Consider the following 19,289-nt stretch of genomic DNA (forward strand, 5'->3'; position numbering starts at 1 on the left):
TTTAAAGTCTTCGTGTCGTGCTCATGTATAAGCATATTAAAAATAATAATAATAATGAGTAATTCTAAACGTCTATAATATAACTTTAATACAATATTATTTATGATGGTTGATTTAAATTAATTTAAAAGTTAACACAAGTTAAAATTAAACACAAGCGCCCTATTAGTATAATTTGGTCGCGTGTTAAATATTTTACGAATATTTTCTTGATCATTAGATAATTAATAATATATACTTACACGTCGCCAAGCTTTCCAGTTATTTTTTGGACCTTCCATAACGTTCAACTGCTCCGTTATTTCCGTCCATAGAGCTACGGACTTTGCTTGCGTGAAGCTTGCTGAGTGTATTTCCTTCACGAGGTCGGGATGCAGAACCATAAAGTCAGCCAAGGACTTTTTTGTTCTGCATTGACTGGTTCGGACTTCTTTTTTTTTAATCTGCCATTTTAAAATGTAATATACCTACGAGGCGTGCTGTTGTGTGTCGTGTACAAAGCTTACCGTTTTAACTTTTCTTACACTAATCAATTGAAATATTCTTTCTCATAAAAATAAATTGTACAATTGACATTTGCGATTATCAGCTTATCGAAATACCCATTATTATCATATTACCATTGCATGACACTACAATAAAAAAAAAACGGTTTTTACACAACTATTTTAGTTTTTGGTATAGAATTGTATGCTTTGACTTTGATATTAGTGTTATTTGATATTTATCGTACGACATAATTATTGGTATTTTTTAATTAAATTGTATGCAAGTTGGCTATGTCTCTTTCGTATGATAAATAATTGGTGCAGTATTATTATTTTATGGTTGTAATTAGTTTTTTAAAGTAACAGTTATAGAACACACATTTTTGAATTAGATTTCTAAACACAATTTAGTTGTTCATGTTTATAATCTGCTGTAATAAAATACAAAACTGCTTTCTTATTTTAAAGTAGTTTATGTTAAACATAAACGGATCATTCATTAAGTATATAAAAATATATTTTTTAATAATTGTAATTTTCAGTTCTCGTTTTTAAAAACATTAACAATTAAGTAATTTGGAAACTATTATGTTTCGAATATAACCTAAGTGGATATAATATATATTATTTAAAAAATGTTATTCAAACTATACAGAAAACGTTTTATTAAAGTATGACGCAAAGGCAATGTTATTTAAAAAAAACAGAACGTTCATGTTTGTAATAAACACCAGAGGCGGATAAAACATTTCGCTAGCAAAAAATAAATTTTGGTTAGCGTTGTATGAAAAAATTGTCCAATATTTCAAATATCCCTGATATTAGTAGGACCAAATAAGTCAAAATGATAAATTTATAAAAATACAGAGCTTTAAATCAGAAAATCATTGATGAATAAGTTTCCTACAAAGAAACCCGTTCATATCACTAATCATATTGGGCATAAGATGTAGTTTGTGATACCTATAATTTTAGGTAATTAAATAACTTTTCCAAAAATACAAAGTTGGTCCAACTAAAACTATAGTTAATATAAGGGTAAAACATTCTGATGGCTGAGGCTTAACACCTTTGGTATTGTAAAATAAAACTTAATTAGAATCATGTCAAAGTTAAGTTGCGCCAATATAAAACAATATTGTTCCTGGAAAGAACTCTTCGTGTCGTCCCAAAATACCTAATTTAACTTTAACGAGTCCTAATATTTTTTTTACAAAATCAAACTATGTTAAGCTATCAGAAAGGTTTTGTAATGTTTAGATTATTAGTTTTTGCTGTAGGTCGGTCGTAATCGGATTTTATAAAATGCATTTTCATTCATTGACAAGTTGGTGTCTAGCACTCAATTCCTGATGTGGCAGATGGAATAGTTTTTATTTCTCAATTAATCCTAAGTATTCCAGATCATATGGGTACGAGTAAAAATACTTTTTTGTAAAAATCAAGTTTTTGAGTAAAGTAGTGTAGGGCGCTAAAAGAATTACCCAGTATAATATACAGACTTCATAAACACATGCTTTGCAGGTAAGCGACAAAACAGCAAAGTGTGTTTAAATGATTTATATTATAATTTACAAAAAAATAACACTACAATATAAAATATTTGTATCGGACGTGCGTCATTGGAAGGTGTTGTTCAAATTATTACACTGGCGCCTAAAAAACCAACACTATGTTTTTGTTTAAGGTTTATGCTGTATTTTTAGTCGAAAATATGTTAGCAAAGACAAATCTTTGAATAAATAAACCCATTTTCCGATCGTATTACGTCAATACACGAACAATATTTGGTTTTATTATTCATATTAATATGCACAAAAATCCATAGTATCAACATTTTAAGCAAAAATATTTTTGCAAATATTTATTGTATTATTTACATTAGGTGTTTTAATTCCCTATAAAACGGAGAATTGTAGAGAGGACGGATTATTCGTTTTGTTTCTGAGTTATAGTTAAACGTATAGGAGATAAAATACAAATATAATGTATTTCAAACTTACTTTTTTCTTATTAGCTTCTGTTTTGATTGCCAATGTAGTGGGACCGGAAACAGGCAAAAGGAGCGACATCGACATAAATGTAAACTTAATTTAATCATGTTTAATTAAATGAATAAATAATGGAATTTTTTTTGGGGTTTGTGAGTTTATTCAAATAAACATTCATTGAAACAATGCCAATGTCTACCTTGTATCAGACGATGCGTTTTCGATGACTGTTTAATGTACATTTTTTCTGGTTATAAATGTATTTAAAATGTGTAAGCAGTTTCTTATGTAACGATTTGTAGTAATATTAGTATAATTACATTTTAGGATAATCCATTTTCATACGAGAAACTTGAGAACGAGGTAGTTTTTTTAAAACAATAATAAATACTTAATACTAATATATTGGTCAAGTAGTATAGTTAGTAGTGATTAATTAATTAATAAAGAAATTAATATAATTCAATTTTAGCTTATGCGTAGAATTTTTGAAAGCCTTTTAATCAAAAATGGTATAGCAAATTATGATGATAGCAGTACTATTAATCTGGAAATATTTCGTGACTTCTTGAACGATTCTGAAATGAGTGAATATGTATTAAACAATTGCCGTGCGAGCGGATCCCGTAACAATGTCACTGGTAAGCATTAACTATAATTAACTTATCATTAAATAATATTCTTTCTTAGCTTTGAAGCGGACGTCATGTGCAACATTGTTTAGAGTAAAACATAACTATGTAAAATGCAGTTATAGTTTAATCAGTAAATGGGATTACATTTACCGGTTTAACTATAGCTGCAGTAGATCATCAGATATTGTATAAGGCGGTGGGTTAAGTTGAGGAGGGATGGAAAGGGGATAAAAGCTCACTTTTTTTTTATATTAAGCCAAATGTTGAATGTTTTTTTAATAATGTATATTACATTCCCTTCAAGACAGTTTAGCTATGCATAGTGATCAATTTTCTTGGTAATTATAATTATTTTAAAGTGGTTTTATTTGAAAATATTTGTATTTCTGTTAATTTACAATTTTTATTATTTACAATTTACGATTATTTTATCATAAACCAACTCAATACCTCATAGAATTTAATAAGAAATTAATTTTTTTTTAATGTTTTTTTATAAATATGATATCTATTTTTCACCATTTTTTACCCACTCTCAACTTAGTTCTTTTATAGCAATTTTTAAACTTAAATGGTAACGCATATATTTCATAATTTTTTAAATTTAGAGTAATGTACTAAAAATTTTGACAGTTTTACTAATATTTTTAATTGAGAATTATTTGCTGAAAATAAATACTGTTCGATAACCAGTTTTGGATAAGTCTATATATCGTTATTAAAGTTCATAATTTAAGACCGGAGGTAGAGTGTGGTAGAGTATTTCTAACAGATACAAAAAATACTTCACTTAAATAAAAAAGGCACTGTTTTTGTAAAACTTCGTCGCATACAAAATGTTTCTGGGCTGTTGAGCAGTTTGCAACTGCTCTTATCATTCTAAAAATATATATATATAAATTTGTAATTTTTTTTTTCAACTGAAAAAATGTTTTTTTTTTAGGCCAAATAACACTTGAAGAATTTATGCATTTAATAAGAAGTGCAACTGAACGTTCTAAATTTAATACAGTAAATGAATTTACCCAATCATTGAAGATACGTGGTAAATAATAAAATGTAGTTAAAATATTAAAATAATGAAATGTATTTATTTATTTGAGTATAATGCCTAACACGAATAATGAGTAAAGTGGAAGGTAGTAGGTACTTGCCTAATATGGCTGTTAATATCTGTAGTTCTAGACTTTCGGGGATCATTCCAAAAACGTGTAACGTCTTTTAAATAAGAGAGCACGCGAAAGGATATCAAGGATATTATGCATAGACTTTATTTTATTCTGTAATTCTAATATGAACAATAATTTATTCTTCTCATTTCGATGTTTTATGATATTTTCTTTAAAGTAGTTTTACGAAACTTAGATCTACCATGGTTCTACTTTTCAGACCTAGAATCCTAATGCGTGTACCGACTGTATACATTTTCTAAATAATAATTAATTTAATTATTTTTAAAAAACTAATTTAATTTTTTTTCGTTTGGCAGTAACATCTTAATATATGAAAAATTAAGCAACAGATTTCGGTTTTAAAAAATTACTAACACTGTCAATTATAAATAATCGTTTTCTTTGGATTTTTCTAGAATTTTCCAGCGTCGGTTAAACCAAGACGATTAAATAGTCGGCATACGTAAAACTCACAAAATAAAATGGCAAATATACCGTACAATAGTATATATAAGAGTACATAAACATTTTTCATACCATCCATTCATAGGCAACATTTTGGTAAGCCCTAAAATTGTGGTTAAGATAAAAATCCACTTCCTGTAAGAAAGAGGGGATTGGTTTAATTTAGGTTTGAGGCTATTTTTAGAAATGGTAGGCATATCAACTATTAAATGCTTGATTTGAAAATTTTTCTGGAAGTGTTAGCAAGTCCAAGTGGAATAATCTTTAATTTTCTTTTTTCGTCACTCAATTTCAAGGGTGAAAGGAGGAAACTATACAAGTTTACTTGTTAGTTTACAGGGTTACATGTTAATACATAACATGTAACTCTTTTATATATCTATCACATAAATTATTTGATCATAAGTTAAGGTCTCCGTGTATATTACAAATAGATAGGGCGAATAATCAAAAATATCGATGTAAAATCAATATTTTCGCGTCAAGGATAATACTTTTTCATTTTACTTCGTATCCAAAATAAACAACGAAACAAAAAAAACAAGTAAATATATCATTATCACGGTAGAACGTACAGCGAAGAACGAAAAATATGTTCTTTAAAAGTGTACAAAAATGAGCAAATAAGTTAACAAAATGTGTTTCGATGATTCATATTATAATTTACAAAAACAAATGACGGTATGATGGTTCTAGCAGTCATGTTTAGAAAATTATTTAAATATATTTTTTTTTAATTCATGAATCGAAGCAGATTATAACTTATGAAAAAAAAAATAGGAACATTCCTTATTTTTAAGTCAAAAACAATGCCAATTTCGATCAGGCTTTTTTTATATTTAAGTTGGTGATCTATAAAATATGGTCACATGAATAAATTTAAAAAATCGTAAAAAGTTTTTGTGGACTCACTGAAAAAAATACCTATAAAAACATTGGTTTGTAAATCCATTTTTTTTCTTCGCGTCGATGTCAGAACAATAATTTTGCTCATAGTTAAGAAGACAAAGACAAAAGATAAACCATTTTAAGCTAATGTATTTTTAAAGCTATAAGTCTGAGACATTCATTTTTTTTGCCAATTTTTTAATAGCTTTTACATTTTATAATGTAAAGATGTTTATTAGAAAAGGTAGGCAATATTTTTTTAATGTCCAATATCAATTTCAACTCGATTCAATCGTTTTCTCGAAGTGTTAGCAAGTCTAAGTTAAATAATCATCCATATTCTTTGGGTTTTTTCTATTTCAAAGGGTGAAGGACTGAACTTTTATTAACTTTTGACCTTTTAGTATACCAAATGAATAAAGTATATTATCAATAGTTAAGGTGTCTATCTCTATAGTTGTAGTTCAACCAGGTAGGGCGAAAAATAAAAAATTTAATTTTAAACATGCCAATGTTAAGTTACGCCAATATAAAATAATATAGTTCCTGGAACGACCTATGTATTTATATCGTCCCAAAAGACCTAATTTAACTACAACTTATTCTTATTTTTTTTTTTTACTTATTGTTAGCTGAAAACTCAGTTAAGCTCTCAACAAAGTTTTGTAATATTACGATTATTATTTTTCTGTAGGTCAGACGTAATCGGATTTTATAAAATGTATTTTCATTAATTGACAAGTTGGTGTCTAGAATTTTATTCCTGATGTGGCAGGTGGAATAGATTTTATTTCACAATTAATCCTATTTTTCATTTTAGAATTAGAAATAAAGAACTAAATATAAATATAACAAACAACAAATTGATCTCTTAGTTTAAATCGTACCTATGCATATTTTATAACCTATTTAATATACAGACTTTATAAACATAAGCTTTGCAAATGAGCAACGTCATTGGAAGGCGTTGTTTAGATTATTGTACTGTGATACGGGTGGCGGGTGCCTCGCCGTATCGTGATTTGAATAACAAAGCTGATGTTCGTTATCACGGTTGTTCTTTTGTTTTTATAGAGGTTATGTAATACAATAGGTATTGGTGAAGACGGGACTCACAGAAGTTCGCCACTCACGCTGGGGAAACGGGCACTAGATACCTCACAGATAGAGAGCTATATTATCCTACCCGTTATACACAGGTGTGGGGGATATGATGGGGTGACTAGGCGGAAAGTAGGGCAGCTTGAATAAGCGTCTACGGACTCTAGTCACCGGGAGAAGAGTGCAACTCAAATAAGTGACTCTGTATTCGTCCTAAGAAGGACGGTTTTCGATGTGGAATCGTCGGTGGAGCCGTGGGCACGTCTGCTGCGGGTACCGCTACTGTCGATTCCGCTGCTGCTGGGGCCGCTGTGGTTAGTGTGGCTACTGCTGGTGCCGCTTGCTATTGCTGGTAGTGGAGTGTTGAGACGTTGGCGGTTGATTGTAGAGGTGTCGGCTTCCAATTGATCTAGTGTATGATGATACCCGGATGGTTGGAAGAAGACTGTGTCGATTATGGGGTTGCGGTCGGCATTTATGTTTGTTTAATAAAAACCCCGCAATCCCATTGGCCGATTTTTTGTTAGTGGTTTTTTGGTCGTCTGGTTTACTATTCGGTACGGATCGTTGGTGGCCTTGAGAAAGGCCGTTTTAGATGTTGTGTTGCTCCGTTACAACTGGCGCCTAAAAAACCAACACTATGATTTTTTGATCAGGGAAAATGTTGTATTTTTGTTGAAAATATGTAAGCAAAAACATAAGTCGAATTAAATAAACCTATTAACCGACTACTTCATGTTAATACACGTACCAAATGTAGTATTATTATTCATATTGATATGCGCAAAAAATCCACAGTATCAACATTTTAAGCAACCATATTTTTGCAAATATATGTATTATTTACATTAGGGGTTTTAATTCCCCACAAAACTGAGAATTGAACGGACTATTCGTGTGTTTTTGAGTTATAGTTAAATTTATAGGAGATAAAATAAAATTATAATATATTTAAAACTTTTTTTTTGTAGCTTCAGCAGCCAAAGAGGTGGGACCAGAAACACGCGACCGAATAAAGACCAGAATAAAAGGGGTAAAGTTAAATTGCTAAATTTATTACTTTTGTATTGGTTTTTTTTTTAATTTTCTTTTCTAGCAAATAAGATGATTTATGATAAATTTTAAGATAATAAATTTCACTTTAGTTTATAAACTATGAATAGTGAAATATATATTTTTTTTTATATTTTCTATTAGTTAGCAAGTGATATTCTATACTATTCATTAAAACCTAATATTGATAATTTAACACAATTATTACCTTATTATATACGAGTATGTATTTCATATTAACCATATCGGCATTTAATATTTACATCATAGAACAATTTTTTTTAGAAAATTATTAAATTATATAAATGTTTAATGACTAATTTAATGATTTCAAACAAGGGTCCGAATAATTTATTGGGCAAAAATAACCTTTTACCCACTACATTTTTTTTTAACGTGTTAAATGATTATTTGATTGTGTTAAAAATATTTAATTTTAATTAAAACAATATTTTTGTGTTAGCGAATAAATTGTGATTTTATCCCGGATCTTTGGTATTATATATCATTAAAAAGTCATTCCTGAATAAATGTTTGCCATGATTAAATGAATGAACAAATTATAGAATTTTATTTAAATAAACATTTATTGAAACAATGTCGATCTCAAGTCACACGACGCGCCGTTGATGATTGTTCTCTGCATTTAAATTGTGCAATCAATTTCTAATGTAACAAAATATAATGATATTAGTATATTTTCATTTTAGGACAAGGATTTCATTTCGTTATTAAATGATGCTTTAGATGCCAAACCTGTAAATGGCCCATTTAAAACTGAGGATCTTGAGAACGAGGTAGATTTTTTTGAAAATAATACTAAGTATAATTTTAAAAAATGTATTATAAGTAAAAAGTTAGTCGGTCTTCAATGACTATTCGATTTATACAGTTCTCTGGTTTAAATTAATTTTAATTGTGTAATCTGTTTCTTATGTAATGAATTTTAATGATATAAGGATATTTAAATTTTAGCTTATGTGCACCATTTTTGAAACACTTATACGTACAACTGGTTTAAATTATGAAGCTCATAGTACTATTAATCTGGATATGTTTCGTGGCTATGTGAATAATACTGATATGAGTAACACTTTATTAAACGAATTCCACTTGACCGGTGGATTTTTGGCTTTGAATAAAGGTAATCATTTAATAATATTTGTTCTTACCTTCGATAGTGTGAGTATGAATGGGATATGAGCTCACACTTTTTCTTAATGATAATATATCAAGCCAAATTTTGAATGTTATTTTAAATAATAGATATTACATTCCCTCCAAGACAATTTAGTTGTACACAGTGATTAATTTTCTCAGTAAATAATAACTATTTTAATGTTTTTATTTTTAAAAATATTTTTAGTATTTTCCACAGCTCTAATAATTTTTTGATCCTAAATAGTAACTTATATATTATACTACATTTTTAAATTGAGAATAATTTGCGTATAAATTTGACTGGCCGATGACTAGTTTTGGACAAATACTTTTCAAGTTATTAGACTTAAATGTTTGGGATGGTTTATTCTTAATATACAAAGTTAGTTGGTAGAGCTTTGGAAAAAAAAAGTAAAAGTTTGAATATTTTCCAGTATTGTACAATATCATAAAGCATACTTTGTGGAAAAGTATTGTTGGTGATACAATTTACCTTCATTGTATTGTATTTGCTTAATATAATTTAAAGTTAAATTAAAATGGAATAGTATTTTTGTAAAAATTTGTCGCATTTACAATTTTTCTGAGCTGTTGCGCAGTAGCAGTACAGGCTCTTTGTATTCTAAAAAAAATATATTATAAATTAATAATTTATTTTAGACAGGATAACGCTTGAACAATTTAAGCGTATAATAAGAAGTGGAAGTAAACATTACAAAGAGACAGTAAATAATTTCACTAAAAAATTCAATCGAAATATATAGAACACCGAAGACGCTGTTGTAATAATAATTTTAAATTTTAGTCTGCTGTTTGCAAAATTTACAAATGTTACATTCAAACCTTCAACGGAATTTAATAAAATGTATTTAAAATATGAAACTTTTGAAATTTTTTTTTTGTATTTGAGTATTACAAAAGTAATGAGTACTGTAGTTCTTGATTTTCGGGGATCATTCCAAAAATGTGTAACGTCTGGAATTATAAGAAGTCGTGCAAAAGATATTATCAAGGATAGGTGTTCAAGACTATCCTTTAATTAGTAGCTTGTATAAAAAAATACAGACATCATTGTCTTAGCAATTATAAAACAAATTAAAATACCACTATTATTGACTATAGACAAATTAATAATAAATTTCCTATTCTGTAGGAAAAAATCTTAATAAATAACATCGAATTGAATCTAAGAAATCAGTATGTTCTTGTAGTATCAAGTGGGTCCCTGTACCCTCTCCTCCCATTAGTGACATGCTCTGGTGTCAGAAAGGTGAACCAAATTATATAAGCTCAATTTTTTTTTCTTTATCGATTTTTAGTAATTCTAGTTGAATATTTAAATATCAGAAAAGTTATCTGGTATCATTTAAATGTTAGAAAACAGTGGCAATACTGAATCTGTAATTTTTCAATTGGTTGTACTAAAATGAAAATAGGTATAATCAAACGTCAATTAGCTTCTCGTTTAAGGATTGTGATTTTTAGTGTTATATTTTGTTTAACCGTCTTGAATCAGCTATTCTATGTCCGTGTTCGCTGTGTCATGTATTTATTTTGACCTTGTGCGGGATGAGTGAGACGGCTTACGACTAAAGATCCGAGTTCTTCTTAATATATTGACGAATCTTAGTTCTGGGAAAATATTTTTTAGTCAATAACCTTTTCAGAACCGTATTTCATTTATTATTTTAATTTTAGCTTACAATGTTATTTTGCTCGGGAATTATTGGTTTCGTGTACCTACTAATACTTCAAACGCTCTACTGAAATTATTGTTATTACTAGACAGCGTATAAAATAGTCTCTTAATAATTTCCATTAAAACCAGTAAAATATGTTTTTAGGGCGCTTAAAGAATTACCCAGTATAATATACAGACTTCATAAACACATGCTTTGCAGGTAAGCGACAAAACAGCAAAGTGTGTTTAAATGATTTATATTATAATTTACAAAAAAATAACACTACAATATAAAATATTTGTATCGGACGTGCGTCATTGGAAGGTGTTGTTCAAATTATTATACTGGCGCCTAAAAAACCAACACTATGTTTTTGTTTAAGGTTTATGCTGTATTTTTAGTAGAAAATATGTGAGCCAAGACAGGCCTCTGAATAAATAAACCCATTATCCGATCGTGTTACGCCAATATTTGGTTTTATTATTCATATTAATATGCACAAAAATCCATAGTCTCAAAATTTTAGGCAAAAATATTTTTGCAAATATATATTGTATTATTTATATTAGGGGTTTTAATTCACTATAAAACTGAGAATTGTAGAGAGGACGGATTATTCGTTTTGTTTCTGAGTTATAGTTAAACGTATAGTAGATAAACTACAAACATAATGTATTTCAAACTTACTTTTTTCTTAGTAGCTTCTGTTTTGATTGCCAAAGTAGTGGGACCGGAAACAGTCAAAATGGAGGACTTCGACGTAACGGTAAACTTATATTGGTCAAAATATTAATTTTGTAATGTCGCTTACAATATTTATTATTTTCATAGATTAACGGGTATGGTGCTTTATAAATTATTCAAAATTAACAAATTAACTTTTGACGCAAATAAAATGATTAATTTTAATGATCTAAAAATCTGTAAAGGGAAAAAATGTAAATTTATCTTGGTTAATTGAATGAATAAATAATGGAATTATTTTTTTTATGTTTGTGAGCTTATTCAAGTAAACATTTATTGAAACAATGCCAATGTCTAGCTTGTATTCGACGATGCGTTTTTGATGACTGTTTATTGTATAATGTTCTCTGGTTGTAATTGCATTTAAAATGTGTAGGCAGTTTCTTATGTAAGGAACTGTAATAATATTAGTATAATTACATTTTAGGATTTGACAATTCCAACCGAGAAGCTTGAGAACGAGGTAGTTTTTTTATAACAACAATAAATACTTAATACTAATATATTGGTCAAGTAGTATAGTTAATAGTTATTAATTAAATAATAAAGTAATTAATATAATTCAATTTTAGCTTATGCGTAGAATTTTTGTAAGCATTTTAAGCGAAAATAAACTACCATATAATAAGTACAGTACTATTAGTGTGAACATGTTTCGTGAATACTTGAAAGATTCTGAAATGAGCGATCGTGTATTAAACATTTTCCGTGCGAGCGGATCCCTTAATAATGTAACTGGTAAGCATTAACTATAGTTAATTTATCATTAAATAATATTTGTTCTTAGCTTCGAAGCGCACGTCATGTGCAACATTTTTTTGAGTAAAACATAACTATGTAAAATGCAGTTATAGTTTAATCAGTAAATTGGATTACATTAAGTTTAGAATAATGTACTAAACATTTTGACAGTTTTACTAATATTTTTAATTAAGAATAATTTGCTGAAAATAAATACTGTTCGATAACCAGTTTTGGATAAATGTATGATGTTATTAAAGTTCATAATTTAAGACCGAAGGTAGAGTGTGGTAGAGTATTTCTAACAGATAAAAATAATACTTCAATAAAATAAAAAAGGCAAAGTTTTTGTAAAACTTCGTCGCATACAAAATATTTTTGGGCTGTTGTGCAGAAGCCAGTTTGCATCTGTTCTTTTCAATCTAAAAATATATATATAAATAATAATTTATTTTTTCAACTGAAAAAAAATTTTTTTATTTAGGCCAAATAACACTTGAAGAATTTATGCATTTAATAAGAAGTGCAACAGAACTTTCTCGATTTAATACAATAAATGAATTTACCAAACCATTGAAGCTAAATGTTGGAACACCGAAGGAGTAATAATTATAAATTAGTCTGCTGCTTGCAACGTTTATAAATGTTACATTCAAACCTTCAACGGAATATAATAAAATGTATTTAATATATTAGACTAATGAAATGTATTTATTTATTTGAGTATTACGCCTAACAAGAATAATAGCTGTAGTTCTTGGCTTTCGGGGATTCCAAAAATGTGTAACGTCTGGAATTATAAGAAATCATGCGAAAGGATATTATCAAGGATAGGTGTTCAAGACTATCCTTTAATTAGTAGCTTGTATAAAAAAATACAGACATCATTGTCTTAGCAATTATAAAACAAATTAAAATACCACTATTATTGACTATAGACAAATTAATAATAAATTTCCTATTCTGTAGGAAAAAATCTTAATAAATAACATCGAATTGAATCTAAGAAATCAGTATGTTCTTGTAGTATCAAGTGGGTCCCTGTACCCTCTCCTCTCATTAGTGACATGCTCTGGTGTCAGAAAGGTGAACCTAATTGGCTACAAGTGAGAAGCGTTTTGAGCTGATAAGATGTAAGTGATAAGAAACAAGGAAGACCATAAATAAGGTGAACCATGGAAATTTGAATCCCTCTGTAAGTGTCACAAATACCTATAAACGGATGACTAAGTGTTTTAGGTATTCTTCGATAACAATATGTAACCAAAAAAATATCGGTGTTTAAAAAAACTAAATATCTGTAACTATTGTTTGTGAACACTTGAATTAATGTATGATTATTTGTCGTACTATTTGTATACTAACACCTGGACCAGATCCCAATAGTTTAGATTTTAGCCCCACTATAATAATTCAGAAGAACGTCTCCTAATGACGCACGACCGATACAAACATGTTATATTGTAGGGTTTTTTGTTGTTTACTTGCACAGCTTATGTTGATAAAGTTTGTATATTATATACGTCGTATATACATAGGTACATTTTACACTAACTCATCGATTTGTTAGTTTATCTCATTACCTATTTGATTTTCATACGTTATGCATAGACTTTATTTTATTTTGTAATTCTAATATGAACAATAATTTATTCTTCCCATTTCGATGTTTTATGATATTTTCTTTAAAAAAGTTTTAAGAAACTTAGATCTACCATGGGTCTACTTTTCAGACCAAAAATCCTAATGCGTGTATCGATTGTATATTTTTTCTAAATAATAATTAAATATATGTATTCCTTTTAAGAGTAAATTAATTAAATTATTTTTAAAAAAATAATTATTGGAACAATAATTTAATTTTTTTTTATTTGGCAGTAAAATCTTAATATATGAAAAATTAAGCAACAGATTTCTGTTTAAAAAAATTACCAACACTGTAAATTATACATTATCATTTTCTTTGGATTTTACTAGAATTTTTTCAGTGTTGGTTAAACCAAGACGATCAAATAGTCGTCATACGAAAAACTCACAAAATAAAACGGCAAATATACTGTGTAATATTATATAAATAGTATATAAACATTCTTCATACCATCCATGTTAGGCAACATTTCGGTAAGCCCTAAACTTGTGGTTAAATTTAAAAAAAAAAAACAAAAAAATGTCCACTTCCTGTAAGTCTCCATGTATAGTACAAACAGATATCATTGTAAAATCGCATCAAGGATCTTCGCGTCAAGGATATTATTTTTTTCATTTTACTTCGTATCCAAAAAAACAACGAAACAAAAAAGAACAAGTAAATATATCATTATCATGGTAAAACGTACCGCAAAGAACGTAGAATATGTTCTTTAAAACTGTACAAATATAAGCAATTCAGTTTACAAAATGTGTTTCGATGATTCATGTTATAATTTACAAAAACAAATGTCAGTATGAAGTTTCTAGCAGTCATGTTTGGAAAATTATTTAAATATATTTTTTTTAAATTCTTAAATCGAAGTAGATTATAACTTATGAAAAAAAAAATAGGAAAATTCCTTATTTTTAAGTCAAAAACAATGCCAAATTCAATCAGGCTTTCTGAATTTTAAAGTTGGTGATCTATAAAATAATATGGTCACATGAATAAATTAAAAAAATCGTAAAAAATTATTGTGGTTTCACTACCTGAAAAAAATACCTATAAAAACATTTGAAGGGCTGCAGGAAAAAAGATCAATGTCATTTTTTTTTTTAAATTAGATTTTGGTATCAAATTATTTGTATTGATGTATTGTATCTTTTATGCGCTCGAACCAGGAAAAAAAACAAATTACTCGAGAGTAACGACCGCCGGAAGTTTAGGCATACAGGCAAAATGTATTACATTTTGAAATTAATAACATGATTTTCTCAGGATGTTAAAAAATTGACATTGATCTTTTTTCTCCGCAGCCGTTCATTTGTTTGTAAATCCATTTTTTTTCTTTGCGTCGATGTCAGAACAATAATTTTGTTCATAGTTAAGAATACAAAGACAAAAGATAACGCAACGTAAACATTTTTAAGCTATTGTAATTTTAAGGCTATAAGTCTGAGACATTCGGTTTTTTTGCCAATATTTTAATAGCTCTTACATTTTATAATGTAAAAATGTTGAACCAGGTTTTAGTATATAAACGTTTTTCATACGATCTATGTTAGGCAAAATGCGGTAAATCCTAAAGTTGTATCATTGGAGGCAAGCTATTGCTTGATAAGGTGAAAGTGAACTTATAGGCACACAAATTCCGAAAATTGAGAATAGATTTTGAAACATTCACAATTAGTTAGACTCAAGATGTCACAGTGCGGTATCTGCTCAATGTGATTGTAATAATTATTATTGTGTGTAGTATGGTTTGGTGTTAAAGGTTAAAGGTTATTTGACTGAAATTGAGTTTTTCAAATTTCTAATAATAAAATTATTCTAAAACAATCATAGTTCATAAATTTGATGGTTTCAATTCAATTTAAATTATAGCTTGATTAATAACTAATTTACCCTTTGGCGAGTGAATAGTTTTAACCGTTTTACCACTTCATCCCTTAAATTTGTCATTATAAATTATTAATGTAACCAATTACATAAAATCGATTTTTTTTCTTTATCGATTTTTAATAATTCTAGTTGAACTTTTAAATAACAGAAACATTAGCTGGTATCATTTAAATGTTAGAAAACGGTGGGAACACTGAATCTGTAATTTTTTCAATTGGTTGTACTAAAATGAAAATAGGTATAATGAAAACGTCAATTAGGTTCTCGTTGATTATTTTAGCTTCGATGATTTTTTTTATCATGGGTGTTTTTCCTGAAGTTGCTTAGATGAAAAAACATTTTAACCTTTAAATTAAGATTTTGCAAAAATGCCCTACACCTATGTCCTTTTTATAAATAGGCTATATCAAGGGGATATCAAGTCCTCTTAATAAGATTTATCTCGGAGTAGATACGGTATACATATTTATAATAATAATAATAATACTTGGTGTATTATCTTTGGCCGCGTTTTATTCGCCCGGGAATACGCCTGGATGGAAATAGGATCGCACATGCATATATATACATATATATATATATATATATTTATTTATACAAACTTATATAGATGGACATTTTACACACGGTATACACGTTGCTTGGTGCGACCGAGAGAATTGAATTGAACGAAATCCAAGAACTCGGTGGGAGCGGTTCCGAGAAACGAGTCGACGACGAAGGAACAACACAGCAGTTGGGAAAACGGTCGTCGTCCGGTTGGGGAATAGGCCGCGCACTTTGCCGCAAGACGGAGACGGTGGGGACGGAGATGATGATGATGATGGTGGTGGCAGTGGTGGTAGTTGTGGCGGGGGCGGTTAGTGTCGAGGGAAATTATTATTCTACGAAAATCCGTCATAATTGAATAAACCTAACCTAACCGCCCGTCCGAGCCGTCGACCAGCAAGCTGGGCTTATGTTTATTATCCTTGCTAATAACACTACTATTGTTGTTGTTATTATTATCTACACAAGTGTACGATGCGGGAGCATGTCCAGTCGCGAGGGGAGGTGAAAAACGACTAGGGCGTCAAAAACACTATCCTCCAAAATATTATTATTAGTGCGAAAAAGGGTAAATATACGCCTAAATCTGCGCACCACCCCAGTTTGTTTTGACTCTTTGGTGGACAAGAAAAAGTCCCAAAAAAAGAAGACCCTTAAGTGGACGTTGTACTCCAAAATGTCAATTTAAAGGTTAAAACTGAGATGTGTAAATATTAGTTCAGTAATTAGGACTAAATTAGGAAATAGTCCTAAATTTAGTAATTATGAGTTTATTTAGGAATTTAGTAATTAGGAGAAAATATCCTTATAAAAAAAATCTAGATAATAAATACTTGAGTTTTTTTTCATAGCACTTAAATAATTTTTTTTTATAATAAGAGTTAATTCTTATTTTTCTTGGCATTATGTTTTAGAACGGGGTTTTTTTTCGGAACAAAATCTAAAATGCATATAGTTTTTTGGATTTTTTCGCCGTCCGAATTTGGTCTCACAATCAGCCTTTGGTGTTTGAGTCTCCAAATGTCATTTTTATCTTGCACGTTGTTCGCAGCTTTGGTGGTGATTTATAAAACCATTAGAGGCGTGTAATTGGTGGCTACCATATTGAAATGAATAAAAGTTAGTCAGGATTTAGTTTGGAAAATGTTCTAAAGAAATAATCAACAACATCCGTTGTACATCGTGATGTATTATGAAATACAAGACGTGTACAAAATCTCTGTTTTCGGTGTATTATGAAAACAAATTAACGATTATCTTCCTATATTGATAGCGTTGCCCGTAAACAATTAACCCCGGTGAGGTCAGGTTTGGTTGAAAGTTTTTTAAAATTACATTTTACCCGGTATCTGCGCAGGCCATGAGCCTGGGACCGGGAAAACCGTGTTAGTAAATGGGACCCGTGCATTTACCCCACATGACGTAGGTACACACCGTGCACGTAATGACGATAATGTTATTATGATAATATGCATATGATGGGACGATGGCGGACCAGCAAACACTCTAAATTAACTGCGTTTATTCGTTAGGTCACCCGTTGTCTGTGTGTATAGCATTTCCGACGTCCATTAACGTAAATCGTTTTGTCGTTCCGCACCCGTTCCATTTCCATTTCCCGGAATGATTTTATACTCGTATAAATTATTTACGAAGACGTCTGGCGGATGGATTTATAATGGAAAATCGTAGCCGAAACGGTTCAGGGGCTTGCACGAATTGCTTGTCAATCGAATAATTCGATTCTGGGTACAGAACCCGAGGCAAAACGCTATAATCTTCAGCTTAAAAAAAAAACCGTCACCCGGCCGTTTGTTAAGGAGCCATGTGCAAGCAATTATCGTGCAAAGTCTTAATTTGGAATTTATAACACGAAGCCGATACCAAATCGTGATTCAATCTCTTTGAAAAGACATTCGGGCATTTGACATTAAGAGGACGTCACCGCCCCTTTATTTATTAATAGAGTTAGGTATAGGCAAATTTTTGCAAAATCTTAATTTAAATGTTAAACTGTGATGTGTAATTTTTTGTTAAGTAATCAAGACTCTTCAAGAATCCTTGAAGTGTTTGTCATATAAACACGTTCACGCAAAACATAAAGGTACCCTTCAAAGTGATTTTAGAGATAAAAAGCATACAACAAGAAAGATTGAGTATAAGATTTCTAAGGAAATAACATTTATGCATTTTGCATTATCTAAAATGCATAGGTCAATATGATGAACGCGAAAGTACTTTTTTTTTTTTAAATAAAATATCATTGTAACTTTTTTTTCTGATTGATGTATTAAAAAATTCATACAAAATTCCCTTGAACGAAAGCTTGTCCCTTATCTTTTTCATTATTATGGATGTTTTATCTCTAAAATCACTTTTAAATGTACTTTATCCCTTTTTGCGTAATCATCGATGAGATGTGCTCTTAACAAATACAAAACACCTAAACTTTGGGAATTTATAGAAAAAAAAATTATTTCATCAATTGAAAAATTGCTACGCTTGAGCATATATAATTAAGCATATGCTCTACAGCATTCATTCGCAAAAAAAACCTTGTTTTCACATTACAAATGACTGGAGGGCCTCTTTACAATTATAAATAATATAAAAATTAAAAAAATGTACCAAATGGTTTCAGGATAACTCAGAATTTTTCCCCGAAAAGCCTTAAAGTATTTTAATAACAGCTGCCAAACCAAACAAAATGCATCTGTCACACAACGCCGTCGGCCACAAAATTAAAAACCGTCTAAAGTCGAAATACTTGGAATACGTATTCGAAGAAAAGCGAACTTGGGTCACATCAAATTATTGTTTATCTTAAAATCTTTTAAATGCCACGAATTAACACAATAAAGACGCTCTCCCGCATAAGAACAGAGTGGGTTTTAAAAAATCATTAATGTATACAAAACTTAAAACCGATTTCAAAGATGGCTACGGTGCTTTTCTCTGGTCTACAATGTAAATAATGAATCAACCCTCAAAAAAACTATACAATGAACACTATACGACCATATTGGTCTTAGGACTTAGTGTGGTTATTGGCGACTTTTATTGTAGCTGGTTCCACCTCGTTCAGAA

At 29.4% G+C, this 19,289-nt stretch overlaps 2 protein-coding genes across 2 annotated transcripts; both read left to right on the forward strand.

The window, feature by feature from the left end:
* Positions 1–2,442: 2,442 nt before the first annotated feature.
* Positions 2,443–9,798, forward strand: LOC126841362 (uncharacterized). Its single transcript, XM_050577800.1, has 8 exons — positions 2,443–2,570; positions 2,807–2,842; positions 2,952–3,120; positions 4,058–4,159; positions 7,712–7,773; positions 8,504–8,590; positions 8,769–8,937; positions 9,615–9,798. Exons 1-8 carry the CDS (start codon positions 2,475–2,477, stop codon positions 9,716–9,718), a joined length of 825 nt encoding a protein of 274 aa, XP_050433757.1. The 5' UTR covers positions 2,443–2,474; the 3' UTR covers positions 9,719–9,798.
* Positions 9,799–11,211: 1,413 nt separating this feature from the next.
* Positions 11,212–12,795, forward strand: LOC126841376 (uncharacterized). The gene is made up of 4 exons (XM_050577823.1): positions 11,212–11,402; positions 11,808–11,843; positions 11,953–12,118; positions 12,606–12,795. Exons 1-4 carry the CDS (start codon positions 11,307–11,309, stop codon positions 12,725–12,727), a joined length of 420 nt encoding a protein of 139 aa, XP_050433780.1. The 5' UTR covers positions 11,212–11,306; the 3' UTR covers positions 12,728–12,795.
* The last annotated feature ends 6,494 nt before the right edge of the window (positions 12,796–19,289 follow it).

The sequence above is a fragment of the Adelges cooleyi genome, unplaced genomic scaffold, assembly GCF_023614345.1.
Source record: "Adelges cooleyi isolate 19-005CV unplaced genomic scaffold, UGA_ACOO_1.1 ACOO_flye_CR_arks_rails_tigmint_CR_PRNA_108, whole genome shotgun sequence".
Classification (NCBI taxonomy): domain Eukaryota; kingdom Metazoa; phylum Arthropoda; class Insecta; order Hemiptera; family Adelgidae; genus Adelges; species Adelges cooleyi.

Coding starts and splice junctions, on each gene's coding strand:
- LOC126841362 (XM_050577800.1), top strand. CDS start 2,475: ATGTATTTCAAACTTACTTTTTTCTTATTAGCTTCTGTTTTGATTGCC. Junction 2,571..2,806: donor GGAGCGACATCGACATAAAT/GTAAACTTAATT, acceptor ATTACATTTTAG/GATAATCCATTTTCATACGA. Junction 8,591..8,768: donor CTGAGGATCTTGAGAACGAG/GTAGATTTTTTT, acceptor TTTAAATTTTAG/CTTATGTGCACCATTTTTGA.
- LOC126841376 (XM_050577823.1), top strand. CDS start 11,307: ATGTATTTCAAACTTACTTTTTTCTTAGTAGCTTCTGTTTTGATTGCC. Junction 11,844..11,952: donor CCGAGAAGCTTGAGAACGAG/GTAGTTTTTTTA, acceptor ATTCAATTTTAG/CTTATGCGTAGAATTTTTGT. Junction 12,119..12,605: donor ATCCCTTAATAATGTAACTG/GTAAGCATTAAC, acceptor TTTTTTATTTAG/GCCAAATAACACTTGAAGAA.